The sequence below is a fragment of the Callithrix jacchus genome, chromosome 17 (genome assembly GCF_049354715.1).
Source record: "Callithrix jacchus isolate 240 chromosome 17, calJac240_pri, whole genome shotgun sequence".
NCBI lineage: Eukaryota > Metazoa > Chordata > Mammalia > Primates > Cebidae > Callithrix > Callithrix jacchus.
In genome coordinates this window covers 71,197,771-71,223,009 of record NC_133518.1, presented here as the reverse complement: position 1 = coordinate 71,223,009, position 25,239 = coordinate 71,197,771, and the positions used below count along the sequence as shown (strand labels likewise).

Genomic DNA, 25,239 nt, shown 5'->3' with positions numbered 1-25,239 from the left:
CGTGCTTCAGGGGAGGAGGAGGGGTGGGAGACAGAAGAGCAGGAGAAGGTCAGAGAAAGAATATTTGCTCCTAAGGCCTTCCAGTCTCCTTTAGTTCAAAGTACTCAGCATGCCAAGGTGCCATACTTTGGGGTATTGTTTTTGAGCCCCAATAACAGCATAAGCCTTGTCCTTAGGTAGATTTCTGAAATTCAATTTGGCTCTGTGGTCCTGTTGGGGTAATTGTATAACTTCAGGGTATAGAATTGCCCCAATAGCTACCTCTCTGCATCTCTTCTGCTGTTGTAAAGTAACTAACTAACTGGGAAGAGAGTTGGTATGGCCGGCTGCTCTGATGCAGTGCTGATGTGGATTGCTGATAACTTTTCACAGATAAGCAGTGAGAAAACCCAGAGGCAGATTTCTAAGATAGATAGTGAGGGAGAACCCACTCATTATTCTGGTTCGAAGGCCACCAGCAGAGTGAACCCAAGTTCACCTGTTTATAATTCTAACACTGAGTTCTGGAAGACCAAGACGGTTCCCAAGGAACCCCGAAATCATGGGATCACACACACACAAAATGACACAGCCCAGGGCCTTGAAAGAGAGCGTCGTGATGGTAATGGATGGCTTTATGTCAGACTTTATCCCGTGCTGTCTGTGGGTAGACAGAGGAGCTGGTAGAGGGTTTCATCATTTTACCTCCTGCCACATGATTCCTCACAAAACCTTTTGTCAGAGGATGTAGGGGTTGGAGTTTTTCCTTCACTTACTAAAATGATTTCTTCAAAAAAGAAGTATGTCTCTTACCACTTTTTAGCAAGATATTCTTGTTTTTCCTAAGCCTTACATAGGCATATATAATTTTTATTTTTGTTTATTAAAACAATTTTTTCGAGTTGAAATCTTAAAGTGGGCTCAAGTGATCCTCCCACCGCAGCCTCCTGAGTAGTTGGGATCACAGGCACTGCTACCACACCAGCTGATTTTTTTTTTTTTTTTTTTTGAGACGGAGTTTCGCTCTTGTTACCCAGGCTGGAGAGCAATGGCGCAATCTCGGCTCACCACAACCTCCGCCTCCTGGATTCAGGCAATTCTCCTGCCTCAGCCTCCCGAGTAGCTGGGATTACAGGCACGTGCCACCATGCCCAGCTAATTTTTGTATTTTTAGTAGAGACGGGGTTTCACCATGTTGACCAGGATGGTCTCAATCTCTTGACCTCGTGATCCACCCGCCTCGGCCTCCCAAAGTTCTGGGATTACAGGCCTGAGCCACCGCGCCCGGCCCTGATTTTTTTTTTTTTCAGAGATGAGGTCTCACTGTTCCCCGTTGTAGTCTTCAACTCCTGGCCTCAAGTGATCCCAGTGCTTTGGCCTCCCAGAGTGCAGGGATTACAGGAGTGAGCTACTATGCCGGCTGTAATTTTTATATAATAAGAATTAGTGTTTATCTAATTCTGGGGTTTTCGGTTGTTGTTGCTTTTCAAAAGTGTTCCCACCAAGTTTGATTAGCTTGGGGAGCTGCCGTGAAAATTCATAAAAGGCCCCTCCCAAGAGGCTGCCAAGCAGGACGGTCTATATGTCCTGTGAGTTTATGGTTCTACAGACTGATTAGAAATTTATGTAGGAGATCTGGATTTTTTAGTTCTTTCCTCTTCCACAGAGCACCTTAATTCAATTATTTGTGCAAAATGTAATCATAAAAAGCTGAAAACATGAGTTATAAACAAATATACAAGGGACATATGTCAGAAATTTATTTAACTGGATAAAGAAAATGTAGTGCATATACACCATGGAATACTACACAGCCATCAAAAAGAATGAGATCATGTCTCATGTCCTTTGCAGCAACATGGATGCAGCTAGAGGCCATTAACCTGAGCAAACTAACACAGGGACAGAAAACCAAATACCCCATGTTCTTACTTATAAGTGAGAGCTGAACATCGAGCATATATGGACACAAAGAAGGGAGTAACAGACAACAGGGCTTACTTGAGGGTGGAAGGTGGGAGGAAGAGAATATGTATATCGTGTACTAGGCAGTGACAAATTATCAGTACAGCAAACCCCTATGACCCGCAGTTTACCTATATATCAAACCTGCACATGTCCCTTTGAACCCAACATAAAAGTTTTTTTTTTTTTTTTTTTTTTTTTGAGACCGAGTTTCACTCTTGTTACCCAGGCTGGAGTGCAATGGTGCGATCTCGGCTCACCACAACCTCCGTCTCCTGGGTTCAAGCAATTCTCCTGCCTCAGCCTCCCAAGTAGCTGGGACTACAGGCACGCGCCACCATGCCCAGCTAATTTTTTGTATTTTTAGTAGAGACGGGGTTTCACCATGTAGACCAGGATGGTCTCGATCTCTTGACCTTGTGATCCACCCATCTAGGCCTCCCAAAGTGCTGGGATTATAGGCGTGAACCACTGCGTGCAGCCCAACATAAAAGTTTTTAAAAATGTATTTAACTTATTACTGAGAAAACTAGCCAGATTGTAAAGCTAATTCAAAGGAGAATTTGAGGAAGGGAGGTTTATAGTCAGTCAAGAAAGGCATGTTCAAATAAAGTTATCCTTAGAGATAAAGCTGGTTAGTATCATAAAGGGCAGCGAATGAGAGAGTAACCTTTGGAGTTGTCTTCTCTGTATGACAATAATCATTTGTTTCTCTCCCAGGCAGTAATCTACAAATTAATCTGTAACTTCAAAGTTTTTCCCTTAATCATTAGTAAATACTAAGTCAAACGAAATACTTCCCCTGGAGAATGAAAGGAGCCTCGGTGGGCCCATTGGGCATCCTCCATTATGGCGTGGAAAGGAAATGCGGTCGCCCTTTTTCCTTATGTTCAAATTCTGGATAATTTTTCTTTTCTTGATTTTGACACAGGGTCTTACTCTGTCATCCAGTCTGGAGTTCAGTGGTGCAGTCACGCTCACTGCAGCTTCAGTCGCCTCAGCTTCAGCAAACCTCCACCTCAAGCCTCCAGAGTAACTGGGACACAAGCATGCATCCTAGCTAATTTTTTGTGTTTTTTGTAGAGACAGGGTTTCACCATGTTGCCCAGGTTGGTGTCAAAATCTTGGGCTCAAGCCATCCGCCCACCGTGGCTTCCCAGAGTGCTGGGATTAGAGGCCTGAGCCACTGTGCCCAGCCTTGGATAACTTTTCTTCCAAAGCTCCTTTGCCCTCTTATCCATGCGTTAGCCTCAAGAGGCCCCTTCCCTACCTCTCCTTCTTCTTGACTCTGCCAAGTATCCCAGAGGGGGCTGTGTGTGTCTTGGCAGGTATGTGCCCTGGAACTTCCATGAGCCGTACCCAGGACAGTACCAGTTTTCTGAGGAGCATGATGTGGAATATTTTCTTCGGCTGGCTCATGAGCTGGGACTGCTGGTTGTCCTGAGGCCCGGCCCCTACATCTGTGCAGAGTGGGAAATGGTGAGTGAGGCTGGCCTGGGCTCTGACGGCCTGGTGTGTTGGAGCTGGCAGGCAGCAGCTCTGGGGCAAAGGGAATGAAAGCAAAACTGCATTCCAGATGGCATGGAGCCTGTGACTGTACCCAGCACCGGTGTCTTTTACCATGGCAAGGTGCCCAGATAGAGAGAGACAGAGAAGCAGGCCTGGGTCAGGACATGGACTCTCCTCTTGGTGGTCACTCACATAACTCAGTTTGCTCATCTGTAAGAAGCAGTTGATGGGCCGGGTGTGGTGGCTCACACCTGTAATCCCAGCACTTTGGGAGGCCAAGGCAGGTGGATCACAAGGTCAAGAGATTGAGCCCATCCTGGCCAACATGGTGAAACCCCATCTGTACTAAAAGCACAAAAATTAGCTGGGCGTGGTGGCATGCGCCTGTAGTCCCAGCCACTTGGGAGGCTGCGGCAGGAGAATTGCTTGAACCTGGGAGGCGGAAGCTGCAGTGAGCCGAGGTCACGCCACTGCACTCCAGCCTGGATGACAGAGTGAGACTCCGTCTCAAAAAAAGAAAAAGAAGCAGTTGATGGTGTCTTCTCTGTCGCCTCACAGGGTAGTTGTGAAATTAAAAGGGACGATCTTTATAAGGGCTTTGGTCCTCAGAACATTGCATTCCTGCAGACTGATCTTAATTGTACCGTATTCCAATTTCTAATTTCCCTGCAAGTTATACACCAAAAAGCCCGGTTCAAATACCCGTTATCCCTTGAAGCTTTTATTCTTTTCCATAACTGCTAATAGTAATTTCTATCTCCTCTGAGCTCCCTTCGTGGAATGGACACTATAACGACTTGTTTTCCCTGACCTAGGGGGGATTACCTGCCTGGCTGCTAGAGAAAGAGTCTATTCTTCTCCGCTCTTCCGACCCAGGTGAGTTGTTACAGATGTCTTGAGAGCATTTATAAAAAGGTTCAGGCTGGGCGTGGTGGCTCATGCCTGTAATCCCAGCACTTCGGGAGGCCGAGGTGGGTGGATCACCCGAAGTCGGGAGTTTGGAGACCAGCCTGGCCAACATGGCGAAACCTTGTCACTACTAAATATACAAAAACTTAGCTGTGGTAGTGCCCGCCTGTAATCTGAGCTGCTAAGGAGGCTGAGGCAGGCGATCACTTGAACCTGGGAGGCAGAGGTTGCAGTGAGCCGAGATGGCACCAATGCACTCTATCCTGGGGGACAGAGTGAGACTCCGTCTTAAAAAAAAAAAAAGCTGGCTGGGTGCAGTGGCTCACACTTGTAATCCCATCACTTTGGGAGGCTGAGGTGGATAGAATACGAGGTCAGGAGATCAAGACCATCCTGGCCAACATGGTGAAACCCATTTCTACTAAAATACAAAAAATTAGCTGGGCATGGTGGCAGGCGCCTATAGTCTCGGCTACTCAGGAGGCTGAGGCAGGAGAATCACTTGAACCCAGGAGGTGGAGGTTGCAGTGAACCAAGATCACGCCACTACACTCCAGCCTGGGGACAGACTGAGATGCCATCTCAAAAAAAAAAAAAAAAAAAAGCTTCAGCAGTGTATATCAAAAGGGGCAGGTATTTTGAAGGCTGGGGTACTTCTGCACAAATACTTCTGAAAGTTTAGTGAAAGCCTGAGTGTTTATCACCGTGCAATGCCTAGCACCAAACTAAACCTCTAGGAAATTAGGCTTTCAACTACTTACCCAGATCTTACTGATAAACTGGTAACCCTTTCAATTGGCATCGAGCCCTGTTTGTGGTTGACCAGCTGACTTCAGTGCTTTCTATACCTATTTACTTAGCATATTCCACAGCCAATGGTAGCATCTAGCTAATCAAAATGACAGGCCAGGCACGGTGGCTCACACCTGTAATCCCATCACTTTGGGACACCAAGGTGGAGGGACTGCTTGGGCCCAGGAGTTCGAGACCAGCCTAGGTAATTTAGCAAGACCCCATCTCTATTAAAAGTTTTTTTTTTTTTTTTTTTGAGACGGAGTTTCGCTCTTGTTACCCAGGCTGGAGTGCAATGGCGCAATCTCGGCTCACCGCAACCTCCGCCCCCTGGGTTCAGGCAATTCTCCTGCCTCAGCCTCCTGAGTAGCTGGGATTACAGGCACGCGCCACCATGCCCAGCTAATTTTTTGTAATTTTTAGTAGAGACGGGGTTTCACCATGTTGACCAGGATGGTCTCGATCTCTTGACCTCGTGATCCACCCGCCTCGGCCTCCCAAAGTGCTGGGATTACAGGCTTGAGCCACCGCGCCCGGCCTCTATTAAAAGTTTTAACAGTAGCCAGGTGTGCTGGCCCGTGCCTGTAGTCACAGCTACTCGGGAGGCTGAGGTGGGAGGATTGCTTGAGCCTGGGAGGTTGAGGCTGCAGTGAGCCGTGATCGACTGCACCACTGCACTGTAGCCTGAGCAACAGAGAGGGACTTTGTCTCAAAAAAAGAAATAGAAACAAAATGACAGTTTCCGGGATGGTGTCATTGGGTTGCTTGGTAGCTGCAGTGCCTTCTATTTCTTGTCCACTTGTGCAGAGCAGTATGTAAATGATGGTTTTCTTTCTTTGCTTTACTGTGGTACCCTCGTGTTTCACACGCTTAGCATATTATTAGGGTTTTCACATGTAGTAACTCATTTAATCCTTGTGCCAACTTTATGTGGCATGTACTTTTATGATTCCCATTTGACAGTATAAATATATGATTCAGTAGAACTTCATTTTATACCCAGGAAGAAGCCTTCCTGTGACTGAGGGGAGGCACACTGTTCAGCCTTTCCTTCATTCAGCAAACGTTGCTTGGATGCGTTCTATGCTCCCAGCTTTGTGTCCCATGACAAGGACATTGTCTCAGTCTGTTTTCTGTTGCTTGTAACAGAAAACCTGAAACTGAGTAATTTATAAAGAGAACCATTTATTTCCTACAGTTATGGAGGCCAAGAAGTTCAAGGTGGAGGGGCTGCATCTGGTGAGGCCCTTCTTGCTGGTAGGGACTCCAGAGTCTTCAGGGAGCACAGGGCATCACATGGTGAAGGGGCTGAGTGTCCTAGCTCAGACCTCTCTCCTTCTTGTTGTAGAGCTACCAGTCCTGTTCCTGTGACCCATGAATCCATTAATCCATGAGTGGATTAATCTATTCATGAGGGCCGACCCCTCATGACCCAACACTTCTTAAAGGCCCCACCTCTCAATACTACCACATTGGGGCTTCAGTTTCAACACGAGTTTCAGGACAAACATTCAAACCATAGCAGATGGATACAGGCACACTGGTCCTTGTCCCATGAGGAGCTCAGCTGAGGAGGCAGCTATATACAGGACACTTTTTTTTTTTTTTTTTTTGAGACAAAGTCTCACTCTGTCACCAGGCTGGAGTGCAGTGGCGTGATCTCAGCTCACTGCAACCTCTGCCTCCTGGGTTCAAGCGATTCTCCGGCCTTGACCTCCTGAGTAGCTGGGACTACCGGTGCCCACCACTACACCCAGGTAATTTTTGTATTTTTAGTAGAGACAGGGTTTCACCATGTTGGCCAGGCTGGTCTCAAACTCCTGACCTCAGGTGATTCACCCACCTCGGCCTCCCAAAGTGCTGGTATTACATGCCCAGCCATGGGACAACTTTTATGAGACACTTATTTCAGAAGGTACTTGTTGAGTCTTGTATTTCCCGATCTCTGCTGCCCGCCCCGGTGTAATAAGGCTGCATTGGTGTCTCTTTGTACTAAAAGGTGTGTGATGGTGTTAAACCAGGGGTGCGCAACCTTTTGGCTTCCCTGGTCTACATTGGAAGAAGAACTGTCTTGGGCCACACATAAAATACACTAACACTAGTGATAGCTGATGAGCTAAAAAAAAAATTACATAAAACTCATGTTTTTAAAAAGTTTGCGATTTTGTGTTGGGCCGCATTCAAAACCATCCTGGGCTGCATGTGGCACGCAGACTGTGGGTTGGACAAGCTTATGTTAAGCTTTTCTTGTGTTTCAGATTACCTGGCAGCTGTGGACAAGTGGTTGGGAGTCCTTCTGCCCAAGATGAAGCCTCTCCTCTATCAGAATGGAGGGCCAGTTATAACAGTGCAGGTAACCCTGGAGTTGAGCATGGGTGGAGTGGTGGGGTGGGGGGATCCACTCCATCTACATTATGTAAGTGATGGGCATGTTGCAGACATGAGCCTCAAGGATCTGTTTCTTTAAGGTAATGGCAGAGATAGGGCTTAAGTTAAATTGCATCTGGGAAGACGTTACCATAATGCCTGCCGTGTGGCACGCTTTGTGCCGTGTGTCCTATAAATGCCATTCGGTTCTTCCAACCACCCTCTCTTTTCAGTGAGGAGGTTTGAAAAGGTTAAGTGACTTGGCCAAGGTCACCCAACCAGCAGGTGGCAGAATTAGGATTGCACCGTAATGCTGCAGATCCCAGAGTTTGCCCCTCTCTCTCTCTCTCTTCCCCCGTCAATATTGCTTTCTGTGGAAGGCATGCAGCGTGGTTTGAAACACTTTGGTTCAGCACTGCCTCAGCAGTCAGATAACCCTGGAGTGGAAAAGGATGTGGTCAATTGGGGCTGTTACGTTTCTTTCTCACTTCCTGCCCCATTCTCCTTCTTCCCTGTGTTCTTGGCTCTCTGCAAAGACTAACATACCGTGGGGTACATTGAACATCAACAGTTTTTGGTGTTGGTAAAATTACTTAGATGAAACATAAAACCGTGTTCATTGGACATTGACCAAGGATCCAAGGATGCTTCTTTTTTTTTTTTTTTGAGACAGAGTCTCACTCTGTTGCCCAGGCTGGAGTGCAGTGATGTGATCTCAGCTCACTGCAACCTCCACCTCCCAGGTTCAAGCGATTCTCTCACCTCAGCCTCCCAAGTAGCCGGGATTACAGGTGCATGCCACCACACCCAACTAATTTTAGTATTTTTAGTAGAGATGGGTTTCACCATGTTGACCAGGCTGGTCTCAAATTCCTGACCTCAGGTGATCTGCCCGCTTTGGCCTCACAAAGTGCTGCGATTATAGGGGTGAGCCACTGTGCCCGGTCATGACCAAGGATGCTGTTACGGAAAAGAGTAAAGGCTTTTTCGTTGTTTTGTTTTGGGGTTTTTATGAGACAGTGTCTTGCTCTGTCGCCCAGGCTGGGGTGCAGTAGCATGATCTCGGCTCACCGCAACCTCCACCTCCCAGGTTCAGGCAATTCTCCTGCCTCCGCCCCCCCAAGTAGTTGGGATTACAGGTGTGCACCACAAAGCCTGGCTATTTTTTTGTATTTTTAGTAGAGATAGGGTTTCACCATGTTGACCAGGCTGGTCTCGAACTCCTGAGGTCAGGTGATCCACCTGCCTCAGCCTCCCAAAGTGCTGGGATTATAGGCATGAGCCACCGTGCCTGGCCATGACCAAGGATGCTTTTATGGAAAAGAGTAAAATTATGTAAAAGTGGCTGCATCCTGGACATCCCGGAGATGCAGAGTGGCACTCCCTAGGGGAGGAGCATGGGCTAGGCTTCCTTCTTATGAACAGCACTATTGGCAGGTTGTGGGGATGGCTCATGGTAGAGTGGGAACGAGGACACTCCCTTGCCTTTCAAGTGTAGGTGGACAGACGTGCTGAGAGGACTGCACTGGCCAGGGTGTCTGTTCTGAGGCTTCATGGTGGGAGGAGATGTCTTCTTGGAAGAGGCCAGGTTGTTGCTTACAGAGGGATGTGTGAGTCGTCCCTCATGTCCCTGTCTTTTACTGTCTTGAGGCTGTACTGGTTAAGCTAATAGGAACCACATCTTCCTCCATGAAGATGTCAGCTGTGAACCTTGGGTGCATCTTTGCTCTGCATGGCTGTGTCTTCCTCTCTCCTGGTCTTAGGTGCAAACCCTCTTTTGATACCCTCTTATTTTCAGTCTCTGCTTCTCTTTGAACCACTTTCAATTTCCACTCACAACTTTCTGCCCCTTTTGGTTTTGGAAATGCCATGAAAAGTGTGGTCAGGTATTAATTCTACAGAGGAGAGTAAAGTTGACTGTCTGGGAGAATTTCTTCTGTGTCCGTTCCTAGCAACCTCAGATGACTTCAACTTGACCATGGGTCCTGCCAGGTGACTCTGCCCTCCTCCTCCTCATCCTCTCCCCATCTCCACCTGCTGGAATCCCACCTAATCATTTTTGCACTTCGTTTACAAAATAAACAAGTATAGAGAGACATAAGGAAGCAGAAGAAAGGTAATTGTTTCTCAAACCTCGGGAGCCGCAGCAAAGCTCTTCCCATTTCGGGAGTTTCCTTGAATATTTTTTATGCCTTTTTTTTCTTCTTTTTTACAGAGTAAATTCATTCTGTGTGACCTATTTTCTGTGTGGCTTTTTTTTTTTTTTTGCTTCATTCTTTGTCATGAGCATTTTTGCATAGCGTTAAAAGTCCTTTGTGCATCATCTTTCATGGTTTCCTACCTGCCTTCTGAGGCACGGTTCCCACGTGTGTTCCCTCTGCCGGAAGCTGGCCCAGTTGACATCATTGGCTTGGGTAGGACTTTCAGAACCGTCACTGAAGCGCACGTGGCAGCAGCTTCATCCCTGACACACTGTGCCTCTAGTCTCCTGGCTCCGCATACCTCTGCCTGGCAGCCATGAGGGCACATCCTGCATTTGCACACGTCACACACCCACCAAACAGCTCTGGGATGGAATAGAAGCCGTTTGGTTTGATAAGTAGGAACTGGGGGATTTGTAGGCAGTATTTCTAGGTGTAAAGCACGGTGGCTCCATGCCTGTAATCCCAGCACTTTGGGAAGCCAAGGCAGGAGGATCTCTTGAGCCCAGGAATTCAAGACCAGCCTAGGCGACATAGTGAAACTCCATCTCTACAAAAAATTTAAAAATTAGCATGTACCATGGGTATGGTAGCATGTACCTGTGTTCTCAGCCATTCAGAGGGCTGAGGCAGGAGGATCGCTTGAGCCTGGGAGATTGAGGCTGTAGTGAGCCATGATCATACCACTCACTACACTCCAGCCTGGGCAACCAAGTGAGTCTCTGTCTCAAAAATTAAAGATTATGTAAAAGCTGATTTCTGTCTCTGTCTTAATTCCTGTTGAAGGGTAGAAAATGGTGGCTTTACTCAATTGGTGATGGTGATTTTCTCTCTGGGTGCTCAGAGAGTATGAGATGGTCAGGGAGGAGCTACGTGTTTGCAGCCAGGGTAAAAATGAATCAGACCAGAAGTCTCAAATCCCTGTCTGAGAACATTTAGGACCCTCAACACTGCTGTGTTACAGATGCAGGAAGCCAGGTCTGGGCCTTTATTCCTCCTCATAATTCACACAGATATGCAGATGTTTCTCTTTTGCGGGGATTAGCTGAGCCATTGCCACCTATGATGGTTTGCATATGTGGATGTTTATCTCAATTTGTACCTGAAAAAACTAAAGCCATTGATAATATCCAAGGTGAAGATAATTAGGAGTGGACGACCTTCCACCCACAACTTTATCCAATTAACCGGGCATTCATCATGAGGTAATAAGCCTATTTATACCTACTTGGAAGATCAGCAACTTTAAAAGTCTCTGGTGCTGAACAAAGCTAGAGGTGTCACACTACCTGACTTCAAACTATACTACAAGGCTACAGTAATCAAAACAGCATGGTACTGGTACCAAAACAGAGACATAGACCAATGGAACAGAACAGAGGCCTCTGAGGCAACACCACACATCTACAACCATCTGATCTTTGACAAACCTGACAAAAACAAGCAATGAGAAAGGATTCCCTGTTTAATAAATGGCGTTGGGAAAACTGGCTAGCTATGTGCAGAAAGCAGAAACTGGACCCCTTCCTGACACCTTACACTAAAATTAACTCCAGATGGATTAAAGACTTAAACATAAGACCTAACACCATAAAAACCCTAGAAGAGAACCTAGGCAAAACCATTCAGGACATAGGCGTAGGCAAGGACTTCATGACTAAAACACCAAAAGCATTGGCAACAAAAGCCAAAATAGACAAATGGGACCTAATCAAAATCCAGAGCTTCTGTACAGCAAAGGAGACAATCATTAGAGTGAACCAGCAACCAACAGAACGGGAAAAAATGTTTGCAATCTACCCATTGACAAAGGGCTGATATCCAGAATCTACAAAGAACTAAAACAGATTTACAAGAAAAAAACAAACCCATTCAAAAGTGGGTGAAGGACATGAACAGACACTTTTCAAAAGAAGACATATATGAGGCCAACAAACATGAAAAAATGCTCATCACTGGTCATTAGAGAAATGCAAATGAAAACCACATTGAGATACCATCTCACGCCAGTTAGAATGGTGATCATTAAAAAATCTGGAGACAACAGATGCTGGAGAGGATGTGGAGAAATAGGAACACTTTTACACTATTGGTGGGAGTGTAAATTAGTTCAACTATTGTGGAAGATGGTGTGGCGATTCCTCAAGGACCTAGAAATAGAAATTCCATTTGACCCAGCAATCCCATTACTGGGTATATATCCAAAGGACTATAAATCGTTCTCCTATAAGGACACATGTACACGTATGTTCACTGTGGCACTGTTTACAATAGCAAAGACCTGGAACCAACCCAAATGCCCATCCATGATAGACTGGACAGGGGAAATGTGGCACATATACACCATGGAATACTGTGCAACCATAAAAAACGATGAGTTCGTGTCCTTTGCAGGGAACCTGGAAACCATCATTCTCAGCAAACTGACACCAGAACAGAAAATCAAATGCCACATGTTCTCACTCATGGGTGTTGAACAATGAGAACACATGGACACAGGGAGGGGAGCATCACACACTGGGGTCTGTTAGTGGAGGGCTAGGGGAGGGACAGCAGAGGGTAGAGAGTTGGGGAGGGATAACATGGGGAGAAATGCCAGAATAGGTGATAGGGATGGAGGCAGCAAACCAGATTGCCATGTGTGTACCTATGCAACAATCCTGCATGTTCTTCACATGTACCCCAGAACCCAGAGTGCAATAAAAAATATATATATATAAAAAGTCTGGTGCTTAAGGAGCTTATAGGATGGAGACAGTTACTCTAGAACAAAGACCTGCAAATTATGGCCACCACCTACATATTTTCTAAAGGAAAGGTATATCGGAATCGCCACACGGTTTATCTGCTGTCTGTAGCTGCTTTTGTACTACAGTGGCAGAGTTGAGTCGTTGAGATGGAGACCTCTGTGGCTGCAGTGCCTCAAATATTTATTCTCTGGCGGTTGTTTGTTTTGAGACAGTGTCTCACTCTGTCACCCAGGCTGGAGTTCAGAGGCGCAATCTGGGTTCACTGCAGCCTTGCCTCGCCTGGCTATTTTTTTTTTTTTTTTTTTTTTTTAGTAGAGATGGGTTTCACCATGTTGACCAGGCTGGTTTCGAGTACCTGACCTCAAGGGATCCACCCGCCTCAGCCTCTCAAAGTGCTAGGATTACAGGCGTGGGCCACCGCACCTGGCCTGGTGTTTTGTTTTAAAAGTTTGTTGACTCCTGCTCTGAAAACATCAGTCTCCCTCTGAAGCTAACCGTGACTTTTTCTATGGGTTTTTCAAGGCTTTTCATTTGTGTATTACACCCACCCCCAGCCTTCACACCCCTCTTATTTCCCTAATTGGTAATAACACAGAACTTGAGTAGAGTCTTAGCTGCTAGCATTTTGAGCACTTACTAGGTGCCAGATCTGTGCAAATTTCTAGTCATGTGCTGACTCAGTTAATCCTCACGATAACCCAGCAAGGTAGGTACACTTTGCAGGTGGAGCCCCCTGAATAGGAAGTGGCAGAGCTCAGATTTGCATGTAGACAGTTGGGTCTGCCAGCCGTGCCTGTGACTAGGACTCTAAGCTGCCTTGCAATTCTGCTTTTCTCTCTCATAATCTAACCAAATTGTGTGTATGCCTTTTTTACAAGCCTCTTTATTTTAGAGTATGTGATACAACAATGACAATGCATAAATAAGACCTGAAAAAGCAGGACCATAGGTTGGGACTTGGGGAAGGGCAGAAGAGAGCCTGAGCTGCAGAGGTGTGAGCCCTGCAGGTGTGGTTTAGTTGCTGGAACCACTTTTAGGATCTTTAGCTCTGAACTTCTTGACAGCCAAATAATAAAAAGGAGACATGGTCTCGAAAGTAGCACTTAAGAAAGAGGGAGGAGAAAAGAACCTTGCCAGTTACGAAGCTTTTCTTAGCATTTACCTAAATTACTGCAAAAGAAACTTCCGTGGGACTCCTCAGTGGATGTTTTCTACTCTGTGTGAGCAGCTAACACTTCCTCTTCCAGGGTGGTTCCATGACCGGGAAGCCTGTGTCCTGCGCATGCGTGCTGCAGTCTGTTTTACTTCTCGAAGCCAAAACATGAAAGTATGCCAGAGGGATCCTCTCTGAGAGAGTGATCATTCATGAAACCATCTGGGAGGCAGGTGTGCACATGATGACGGTGACATCTAGTTCATTTTCAACACTCACTATTCTTTCCCTACTCTCCAACTCTGCACGTGGATGAACTTGAGCTGCTGGGGAGGTCAAATATGTAGGAATGCCCTCAACCCATTCCCTTCCCAAATTCGGAGCCTTTTCTTCTAGATCGACCTCAGGCTGTCCCTCCAGGGGACCTTCCTTGACAGTCTCTCCCAGCCGCTCAGGCTAAGCACCTCTTTTCTGGGGGCTCACAGTTTCTTGTGCTTATGTTTAAAGATCATGTATTCCTAGAATCACAAATATTTGTTTTGTATTATGTGCAGGTTAAAATTTTATGGTTGGGTATTTTTTTTTTAATTTTTGTAAATGAAACGTCGCATACATACATAAATGTGCAGTATAATGAACCACGGTGCTGTGGACACCCCCATAACCACCAACCAAGGTCAGGAAGCAGCACGTGGCCAGTGCCCTAGAAGCTTCCCGGTGTCCTTGATCATACACCTGTTCGTCCCACTGTCCTGACTTTTATGTCCATTGGGTTTTTCTTCTCTTTGTACTTTTACCACCTATGTGTGTACTCAGACATCTAGTTTGGTTTTGATTGTTCTGAATTTTCTCTAAAGGGGATTGTACTGTAATTTCCAGTGTCATACTTCAGCTTGAGGTTATATTCCTAAGATTGGTTGTCGTATTGGGTAGAGCTGAGGCTCATTTGTTTGATTGCTTGAGAGCGATGTTTCTTAACCTTCTTTTTCATCATTGCCCCCAAGGATCCCTTTTAAACTTTTTTTCTGATTGCCTTCTCCTCTTCACCATGAAATTTTGATACCTGAGATATTATGTATTGGTTTATTTGCTGTGTATATATATGTTTTATATAAATAAAGAATAATATTTTTTATCCTCAAAGCATCAATGTTTACCCCCTCAGGGTTGGTACTCACCTCACTGGGAATGCATGCTTCAGAGCAGGAACCCCCCCAGCACTGTTGCCATGTTGCACCTGATCATTCTTTGTCGTGGGGCTTCCCCATGCACTGTGGGATGTCGAGCAGCATCCTGGTGCTCTACCCACTGGATGCCATGAGCACTTCCCCCGAGCTGTGATAACCACAGACATTTCCAGACACAGCCAAATGTCCCCTGTGGGGCGAAAGAGCTCCTGGTTGAGAATCACTGATGTTATTGAGCACAAACTGAACACTGGTGTGTGTTTGACAGCAGGTCAAATAGATATGGTGCACCTGGCCCGGCATTCACCCTTCCCATTGCCATGGAGGTTTTGCATAGTACATTAAGGGAAAACAGTGTTAGAACTGGTGCGTATAATATGATCCCAGTTTTGAGGAAAGAAAACACTGCTGCATATTATTTGTATAGATTTGGGGAGAGTGTGTGTCTGTAAATCTAGCTGTATACTAAAATGCCTGCGGTGATTATCTCTGGGCAATGGAATTAACGGATACTTTTTCCATTTTCTTTTCATTTTCCTAGCATTTCCGCCATGGGAAGGTATTATCTATGTGATGTTTGAAGTATCTACTTTCTATTTCAGGGAAGAATACCACTACAATCTGAACGCCAGTTTGGCGCTTTTTTTGTTTTTCTTATTTCTCAGTGGTGGGAGAACTGAATTTATGCCGAATTGTTGGGTTTTTTTTTAGTCACTTTTGAAGTCTGAGTGAAGGAAATTTTTCTGGCAATCACTAAGCCTTGTCACCTTAGCAGATGCTTGGGTATCTTCCCGACACAACAGCTTGCATTAGGATGGCTCCACTGAGATCTCCTCATTTTTCCCTGCTCTTTTTTCACTCACAGGTGGAAAATGAATATGGCAGCTACTTCGCCTGTGATTTTGACTACCTGCGCTTCCTGCAGAAGCGCTTTCGCCACCATCTGGGGGACGACGTGGTTCTGTTCACCACTGACGGGGCCCATGAGAAGTTCCTGCGGTGTGGGGCCCTGCAGGGCCTCTACGCCACAGTGGACTTCGGAACAGGTGGGTGTTTGTGGTACCGGAAATTGCAGCTTAAAATCAGCTTTTTACTCAATCAGTCGCTCTGGGCACTTGTTTTAAGTCCTGGGCAGACTGAGATTTTTCACATTTTCCTTTTTCAAGGGACAGATAGAATACTCGCACCCCTCAGTAACAGGTTATCTGTAGGCCAGGAGCTTCCAGGGTAGCTGCATGTTCAGCACTGGTGGAGCTGGCTGCAACATGGAGTACTGCTGTCTCAGGGGCTGGGCTGGCCCACCCAAGCTGTGAGAAGCTCTCCCTTGAGGGAGTCACCTTTTAGGCTGTGTCTGGGGCATGCTTCTCTGCTATTTCGGCCCTCCCTGTCCTCTCCTCTTGGCAGGACACTTGGGGCTATGTCTCGGCTGCAGCCAACTTTGAGGTCAGCCACTGGCTGGGAACTTACCTTACACTTGTTCTCTTTCTGCATAACAGAGAACACGGTGAACTGTCAGGGCTGGAGAGGGTTTGGCAGATGCTACAAAAGCTGCCTTGCCGGATTCCTTACACGGTGCTGCGTAAACTGTGGGGACGCTGTAAGTGAAAGTTACAGATGGGCAGGCACTGTCGTTAGGATGCTTCTGGCCATAAGTAATGTTAAGAGAGTCTTCATTTAGGAGAGTGGCTTTCATAAAGGATATGACAGCTATATCCGTCCCTTCTTGCCCTGCTGTAAATGAATACCGGAGACTGGGGAGGCCTAAGGAAACTTACAATCATGGCAGAAGGCAAAGGGAAAGCAGGTAGATCTTACGTGGCCAGAGCAGGGGGAGGAGACAGAAGGGGGCGTGCTGCAGGCTTTTCAACAACCAGATCTCATAACTCATCCACTGACTCCCAGGAGAACAGCACTGAGGGGACGGAGCTAACGCATTCACGAGAACTTTGCCCCCACGGTCCAGCCCCCTCCCACCAGGCCACCTCCCACACTGTGGATTACAGTTCCACATGAGATTCGGTGGAGACACAGATGGAACACGGATCCAAACCGTAGCAGTAGCTAAAGGACTGACCAGACTTTTTATTTTAGGGGTTGGGGTGGTGGCTATGAAAGACATTATTGAGACAGCTGTGATCTTTGAAAACAGTCTGTAGATTGTACTATTGTATCAGTGTAATTTCTTGATTTTTATAAGTGTATTGTGCTTATTTAAAGAATGCCTTTGTTCTTAAAGAATAAACACTGACGTGTTTAGTGACAAAGGGCCATAACATCTGCACTTTATTCTCAGATGGCTCAGAAAAATGTATATTTTTGTAGAGAAACTGATAGAGTAAATCTAGTAAAATGCTAACAATTGGGAAATCTAGATGAAGGGATATGAGAGCTTTTTGGTACTATTCTTACAATGTTACAAGTTTGAAATTACTGCAGAATAAAAAGTTCCAGGCTAGGCGTGGTGCCCGTAGTCCTAGCTACTCGGGAGAATGAGGCAGGAGGATTACTTGAGCCCAGGAGTTCAAGGGTACAATGAGCTGTGATTGAGCCACTGCATCCCAACCTGGGCAACAGAGCAAAATGCTGTCTCAAAAAAAGATACTTACCAAAAAAAAAAGGACCAGTTCCTTGAGTGGCTTCAAGCCCCGCTGCTCTCCCCTCTGAGGTGTAAGGTACTCGATGCACATTGCACAGCCAATGCTTGCCTCTCTTGAGAGGGATGTACAGAAGACCGAAATGAGGAAATTAGCCTGGTGTCACTTTTTTTTTGAAGTGGAATTTCGCTCTTGTTGCCCAGGCTGGAGTGCAGTGGCATGATCCCAGCTCACTGCGACCTCCGCCTCCCAGGTGCAAGCATTCTCCTGCCTCAGCCTCCCAAGTAGCTGGGATTACAGGCATGTGCCACCACGCCCAGCTAATTGTAGTATTTTTAGTAGAGACGGGGTTTCATCATGTTGGCCAGGCGGGTCTCGAACTCCTGACCTCACATGATCCCCAGCTTCCCAAAGTGCTGGGATTATAGGCGTGAGCCACCACTCCTGGTCTGGAGTTGCATTTTTAGAGAGGTTCTTCTACCTTATCAAAAAAGAGAAGAAGAACTGACCTTAAGTGAGTGCAGTGTTTCGAGAGCATTTGGTGATAAAAGGATTCATCTATCAGGTTGGTTAGGTTGGTGCAAAAGTGATTGCAGTTGTTGCCTTTAAAAAAAAATGGCAAAAACCACAATTACGTTTGCACCAACCTAATACAAAGCCCTGCAGAGGAAATGCTATGCCGGTTTCCGCCTGCTTTGGTCAGGCTTCCCGTGGCAGTGATGAAAAGCTCGGAATTTTTCTGTTGGGAGGAAGAAATTGAAAGTGATTATGAACGTGTTGTGAGCATAATTTGTATGTGAGGTGGCAGTGTGGCTGTCCCTGCTGGGGGAGGGAGAATAGAGTACCACAAGGCCAGGATGCCTGGGACAGATGGGCCCTCCGGTCTGAGGCTTCATTGCTTTGTGTGGAAGAGGGGTATTGCCTGGGGGTGGCAGGTCTCAGGAGAACAGTGTTTAAAGATCTGAATGCAGCCTAATGCTTAATAGTGAGAAAGGCATCTGATGAGATTCTGCCCTTTCTCCATCAGCATATTCTGTCCCAAAAGCTGGCCTTACAGAGAAGCTAAAGCCCCATCTCAGAGCAAGTGGTTATCAGAAGGTCTTGGCTGGTTCTGTGTCCACCGTGGGATACCTGCTGTGGGAACGGGGTCATGAAGTGTGGGGCCAGGGCGTCCTCTGCTCGGGTGGGCATGGATCGTGCTCATGCTTCCTCTTTCCCCAATGCTTGGCATCCCATTCCTTCTCTGTGGAGAAATTCTTCATTTTAGAGGAAGAAGGGACAATAGAAGACATGAGAGGCAGGATAAGACACTCTATTGGGATATTTCATAGGGGAAAATTGAGAGCTAGTGGTTTGGAATGGTTGATGTACAAATGAGAATCCAGAGTATATTCCATGATTCAGGGGTAAACACAGTGAGAGCACCCACATCCCGTTGATGTGTTAATTAACTGGCAAATGTTTGTGGCACTACGGTGTGTGGTATTATGGAGGCTGTAAGTATCTTCAAACCAGGCTCATCCTGTGGGTGCCTCCAGGTCAACCAGATGTTCTTGTGAAGAGATAACACATAAGATATTTGTCCAGGCCTGGGGGAAGCACAGATAAGGAAGACAGGCCCGCAAAGGGAACTCCTGTGCAGACCGGAAAGGTCCCGGGGACCTCCTCAGAGAGAAGCCATGTCCTGTGGTCAATACACATCCTCTAATGGGTCCAGTCTGAAACTAGCTTGGAAGTATTCCAGGCCCATGGGGTGTGGGAAGGGACAGAGGCCTGCCTTAGTCAGTTTCATCTGCTGTAACAAACTACCTTAGTCTGGGTTATTACTTACAAACAAAAGAAATTTACTGCTCACAGTTCTAGAGGGAGAGAAGTCCAAAATCGAGATTCCAGCAGACTCAGTGTCTGGGAAGGGCTTGCTGTCTACTTCAAAGATGGTCCCATGCCTTCTTGCTGTGTCTTCACATGTCCAGGAAGCTCCCTTGAACCTCTATGTGTTGATTTATTTATTTATTATTTTAAATTTTTTTGAGATGGAGTCTTGCTCTATCACCCAGGCTGGAGTGCAGTGGCACGATCTCAGATCACTGCAGCCTCCACCTCCCAGGTTCAAGTGACGTCTCCTGCCTCAGCCTCCCAAGTAGCTGGGACTATGCTTGGCTAATTTTTGTATTTTTACTAGAGAAGGGGTTTCACCATGTTGGCCAGGCTGGTCTCGAACTCCTGACCTCAGGTGATCCGCCCGCCTTGGCCTCCCAAAGTGCTGGGATTACGGGCATGAGCCACCATGCCAGGCCGGAGCCTCTTTTTATAAGGGCACTAATCTCATTCATGAGGGTGGAGCTGTTGTGATCCAGTCACTTCCAGTGGCCTCACCTCGTAATACTATCATATTGGGGGTTAAGTTCCCACATGAGAATTTTGGGGGGACACCAACATTCTGACTGTAGCAGGGCTTCAGCCCCAAGTCCCATGAAGGGCTCTTGTTATTTAACTTCTCATCATTTCCATGACTGACTTACCTTCTCCCTTACAATTTTCAGGCAGCAACGTCACAGATGCTTTCCAAACCCAGAGGAAGTGTGAACCCAAAGGACCCTTGGTAAGGATTGAGGGTGGGGTGTGGCGAGACTCTTGGCTTATATAACTTCATTGCAGCTGTCAGGAGAGAAAGGTCACGTGCTGCTGAAACTGGGGAGCAGGCCCTTGCTTTTGGCTCTGGGGTCAGCAGCTAATGGGACTGTGGAGTCATAGCCATTCTGGGCATGTGAACGATAGCAGAAACAATGTTCCTGTTTGAAACTGAGCTCCTGCGCTGGGTGGAACAGACTGAGCACCAACATGAATGGCCTGTTACACATCAGGCTGTGTGCCCCTGCTTCCTGGTTTCATCTGGTCCTCGGGGCAACTCTCATAAGTGGTGTTATTGTCTCCATTTTCATTGAGGCTCAGGAAAGCTGTGTCACTTGCCAGGGTCATGTAGCCAGTGAATGGCTGGACCAGGGTCCTGAGTTCAAGTCTGTGTTAACTGATAGCTCTTTGTGACAGAGCTTCTCCACTTAGCGTTTACAAATCACTTGGGGATTTTGTTAATACTCAAGTGATTCATAAACACAGCAAATTTTGATCTGCTGGGTCTCGGTTGGGGCCTGAGATTCTCATTTCCTTTTTTTTTTTTTTTTTTTTTGAGACTGACTCTTGCTCTGTCACCCAGGCTGGAGTGCAGTGGTGCCATCTGGGCTCTCTCCAACCTCCACCCCCGGTTAAAGCAATTCTTGTGCCTCAGCCCCCTGAGTAGCTGGGATTACAGGTGTGCACCCCAACGCCCAGCTAATTTTTTTGTTTTTTTAGTAGAGACGAGGTTTCACCATGTTGGCCAGGCCGGTCTCAAACTCCTAACCCCAAGCGATCCTGCTTTGGCCTCCCAAAGGGCTGGGATTATGGGTGTGAGCCACTGTGCCCGGCCCTGAGAGTCTCATTGCTAGTAAGCAGCCAGGTGGCCTTGAGGATGCAGGTTTACTGACCACACTGAATTGTAAGGCTTCATGGCACACAGTATAGGCTGCTAGGAGGAGGAGATGGTGGCCAGGTGCAGGCGGGTGTCCATAATCTATCCATCCTTCTCTTTCCATTCTTCCCTTCTTCAGCTGAAGTTGCTGTTCTTGTTGTCACTCAGCCTAGTTTAAGGGGTTAATACCCTGTGCCTTCTCTGTACCAGGTCAGACTGCCCCACCTGTGTACAAGCCTTCTTTATAAAACAGCGTCTTCTGGGTATAGTCTCTGCTTAGTGAGCAGTGCAGACCCTGCATTCATAGGCTTTGGGTGAAGCTATTTCCTAGAACCTGAAACAAGACGTCCCCATGAGAAGGTCCAGCTTTCTTTTTTGTTCTCTAGACCAAGGCTTGGCAGGGCGATGCCCAAGAAAAACATGAAGCGTTTGAGGCCTGCTTTGCAGAATAGTGGGACAAGTCTACCTCATTATATATCAACCTGAGATCTCAAAATCTGGATTTATACAAAGGGTGAACTTGGAGCTGTTACTCTATAAAAATATTTTGCTATCCAGTTTCTTTGCCCAACAAGACATTCCTACCATGTTTAAACAGGGGATCAGCTATCTAAATTTGAATGTAGGCCCCACTTTTCAGGAATACTTGCATTGTGTAAGATGAGCTCTCACTTTAGCCATGAACCTGAGGACTGGACATCAGCATTGTTGGTACTGAAAGTGCTTGTTGGTCCCCCCGGCTCTGGGTTAAGCAGTGCAAAGTCAACCTCCTTGACACCTACTACAGATGGAGCATTGCAAGGAAGCGCTGGCATTGGAAGGGCATAAGTCTGTCCTAAGGGCCACATTGTTTTTCATTTTAGATCAATTCTGAATTCTATACTGGCTGGCTAGACCACTGGGGCCAACCTCACTCCACAATCAAGACCGAAGCGGTGGCTTCCTCCCTCCATGACATACTTGCCCATGGGGCGAGTGTGAACTTGTGAGTGTTCATCGCCTGAGGGGAGGGTGCCCTCAGTAGCCGTGGGCTCACAGTGAAGTACTGTATTCTTTTGTTTCCTTGTAGGTACATGTTTATAGGTGGGACCAATTTTGCCTATTGGAATGGTAAGAGCACTTTAACATCTGTAGAAACTTAGGCTACAATGGGGAGGGATGTGCCCACAGACAGTTTTTATTTTCTTATCCTCTCCTAAAATTTTTCTTTCTTTCTTTCCTTTTTTTTTTTTTTTTTTGACAGAGTCTTGCTCTGTCGCCCAGGCTGGAGTGCAATGGTGCAATCTCGACTCACTGCAACCTTGCAACCTCCACCTCCCAGGCTCAAGGGATCCTCCTGCCTCTGCCTCTGCCTCTGCCTCAGCCTCCAAGTAGCTGGGATTACAGGAGCATGCCACTATAGCTGGCTAATTTTTTGTATTTTTAGTAGAGACAAGGTTTCGCCATGTTGGCCAGGCTAGTCTCGAACTCCTGATCTCAAGCAGTCTTCCCACTTTGGCCTCCCAAAATGCTAGGATTACAGGCGTGAGCCACCGCACCTGGTCCTACATTTTCTAATCTATAAGGATTACCTATATAATTTTTTAAAATAATATTTCTTAAAAAAAATTTAAGGGACATACATTTTTGTGAGCATTTGAAGCCTTACTGTTTTTCACCGGAAGTTGGGCAGACTTTAGTCACAGTCTATAACTGTAGCTTATTTGTTTAAATATTCCGCTGTGGTCTTTTTTTTTTTTAACATTTTGTTTTGTTGAGATATAATTCACAAACCGTAAAATTTACAGTTTTTAAGTATATGATGCAGTGGCATTTACTGTATTTACAAAGTTGTATAACCATTGCCATTATCTAATTCAGTAACATTTTATCACCCCGAAAACAAACTCCATACCCATGAGATTCCACACTCTTCCTCCTCCCAGCCCCTGGAAGTAATATACTTTCTGTCCCTCTGGACTTGCCAACTCTGAACATTTCATATAAATGAACCACATATATACAGCTGTCTGACGTCTTTCATTTAGTCCAGTGTGTTCAAGGTTCATCCATGTTGTCACGTGTATCCGTGTTTCATTCCTTTTGATTGCTGAATAGTATTCCCTTGTGTGGATGTGCAGTATTTTATTATCCATTCATTGGTTGATGGACATTTGGGTTATTTCCATGTTTTGGTTAGAGTGTTGCTTTGAACACTGATATACAAGAATTGTTTGAATTCCTGTTTCAGTTCATTCGGGTGTATACCAAGAAGTGGAATTGCCACGTCATGTGGTAACTCTATGTTTAGAGTTTGAGGAACTGCCATGTTTTCCAAAATGGCTGCACCGTTTCACATTTCTATAGATTTCTGTGTAGGAAAAATTACGACAAAAATTTTTCTTCAATGTCTTTGATTTTTTTTGCAAAGACAAATGATGCTGTACTGACTTTTCTCTAAGCTTCATTCCCTACCTGTCTCTCTGTTTGCATTTTTCTCTCTGAATCACGGAGGATGCCCAGCTGTTGAGTTCTGAAGGTTTTGTTTGGACCTAAATCTCTCAGGATCTGAAATCGGATGGTGTCAGCTCTTAATGAAGTTTCTCTTTGAACTGCTATCTTTTTTGCAGGCTGAGATGGGCTAGGAGAAGACATTGCTTATGAGAATGATCAATTTTAATACTATTACTAGAGCCAAGAAATGAAGATATTGCAAAACTGAAATTTCACTGCATGTAAGATAATAGTGTGCCCGGGGCCTTTTGGGGGATTGCAGGGAGGGAGAGCATCAGGATAAATAGCTAATGCATGCAGGTTTTAATACCTAGGTGACCGGTTGATAGGTGTGGCAAACCATCACGGCACACGTTCACCTGTGTAACAAACCTGCATGTTCTGCACATGTATCCTGGAACTTTAAATTATATTAATTTTTTTTTTTTTGAGACGGAGTTTCACTCTTGTTACCCAGGCTGGAGTACAATGGCGTGATCTCGGCTCACTGCAACCTCCGCCTCCTGGGTTCAGGCAATTCTCCTGCCTCAGCCTCCCGAGTAGTTGGGATTACAGGCGCACACCACCATGCCCAGCTAATTTTTTGTATTTTTTAGTAGAGATGGTGTTTCACCATGTTGACCAGGATGGTCTCAATCTCTTGACCTCGTGATCCACCCGCCTCGGCCTCCCAAAGTGCTGGGATTACAGGCTTGAGCCACCGCACCTGGAAAATTAAATTTAAATTTTTAAAAAAGAAAAGAGAATAGTGTGCCAAGGTTGGTAATTGATATTTTAGATCATCTCTGTGTGTTCATCTTATGAGAGAGTTGAGACCTGGTGGGTGCCTTTTTCACTCTGTAGATGGGGATTCCCCCAGCTGCTGCTGATGGGATCGAGACCAATCATCCAATCCAGGAAAAATGACATAGTTTTTGGAATTGTATGGTTCATGACACAATTTTTTAAAAATCTTAATATTATACTTAGAATAACACATTCATCTTAGAAAAAAATAGGACATTATAGAAACTGTCGGAACATAGAAGTTGTCCTTAATCCTCTCCCCTGCCCCTCCCTCTGCCATAATCCATAGAATTCCCTGTTCTGCCTCTGTTTTCTTACTTAGTTCTCATATTAGCCTCGTCTGGATTAGAGATGATCAACACCACTTTACAGATAAAAATAGCTGAATGCAAGCTGGGCATGGTGGCTCAGACCTATAATCTCGGCACTTTGGGAGGCTGAGGCAGGTGGATCACCTGAGGTCAGGAGTTCAAGACTAGCCTGGACAACATGGTGAAACCCCGTCTCTACTAAAAATATAAAATTAGCCAGGCATGGTGGTGCATGCCTGTAATCTTGGAAGCTGAGGCAGGAGAATCGCTTGAATCCAGGAGGTGGCGGTTGTGGTGAGCCGAGATCGTGCCACTGCACTCCAGCCTGGGCAACAAGAGTGAAACTCTGTCTAAAAAATAGCTGAATACCAAAAGAATGTCCACAGGTTTTCTGTTCAGCTGGCAAGGGATGGAGCCTGGACTGAAACTCAGGCGGTGGTGAGCCAGAGTCACGGCCCTTTGAATCATCCCTTGCATGCTGGAGCCCCTGAGCCAGCCCCCACACCCACCCCGCTGTGTTCTGCCATGCCTCTTTGAAGCTGCCTTTTTGACCTGTCTGTTTGAGGAAGTGAGAGAAGGCCAGTCTGTACGTAGAAGCTGTTCTCCAGGCCAGCTTCCCAGAGGAGAGCAGAGAGAGAAAAGCATCAAGAGCAGGGAGCTCACTGTCCATCCCACCCACAGGAGCGTGCACCTCCCTGTGCAGGTGTGTGTCTCCTTCCTCCACGCCTGTGCGTG

General features: G+C 46.2%; 1 protein-coding gene across 5 annotated transcripts in view; it reads left to right on the top strand.

Moving 5' to 3' along the window:
* GLB1 (galactosidase beta 1) overlaps window positions 1–25,239 on the top strand; it is a 92,110-nt gene that overhangs the window by 22,727 nt on the left and 44,144 nt on the right. For all 5 annotated transcript variants that reach the window (XM_035278289.3, XM_035278287.3, XM_078354498.1 and 2 more), the window contains exons 3-9: window positions 3,273–3,423; window positions 4,269–4,329; window positions 7,413–7,507; window positions 15,678–15,858; window positions 19,950–20,008; window positions 21,778–21,899; window positions 21,984–22,024. In XM_035278289.3, coding sequence (XP_035134180.1) covers window positions 3,273–3,423; window positions 4,269–4,329; window positions 7,413–7,507; window positions 15,678–15,858; window positions 19,950–20,008; window positions 21,778–21,899; window positions 21,984–22,024 — 710 coding nt within the window. The remainder of the gene's footprint in view (window positions 1–3,272; window positions 3,424–4,268; window positions 4,330–7,412; window positions 7,508–15,677; window positions 15,859–19,949; window positions 20,009–21,777; window positions 21,900–21,983; window positions 22,025–25,239) is intronic.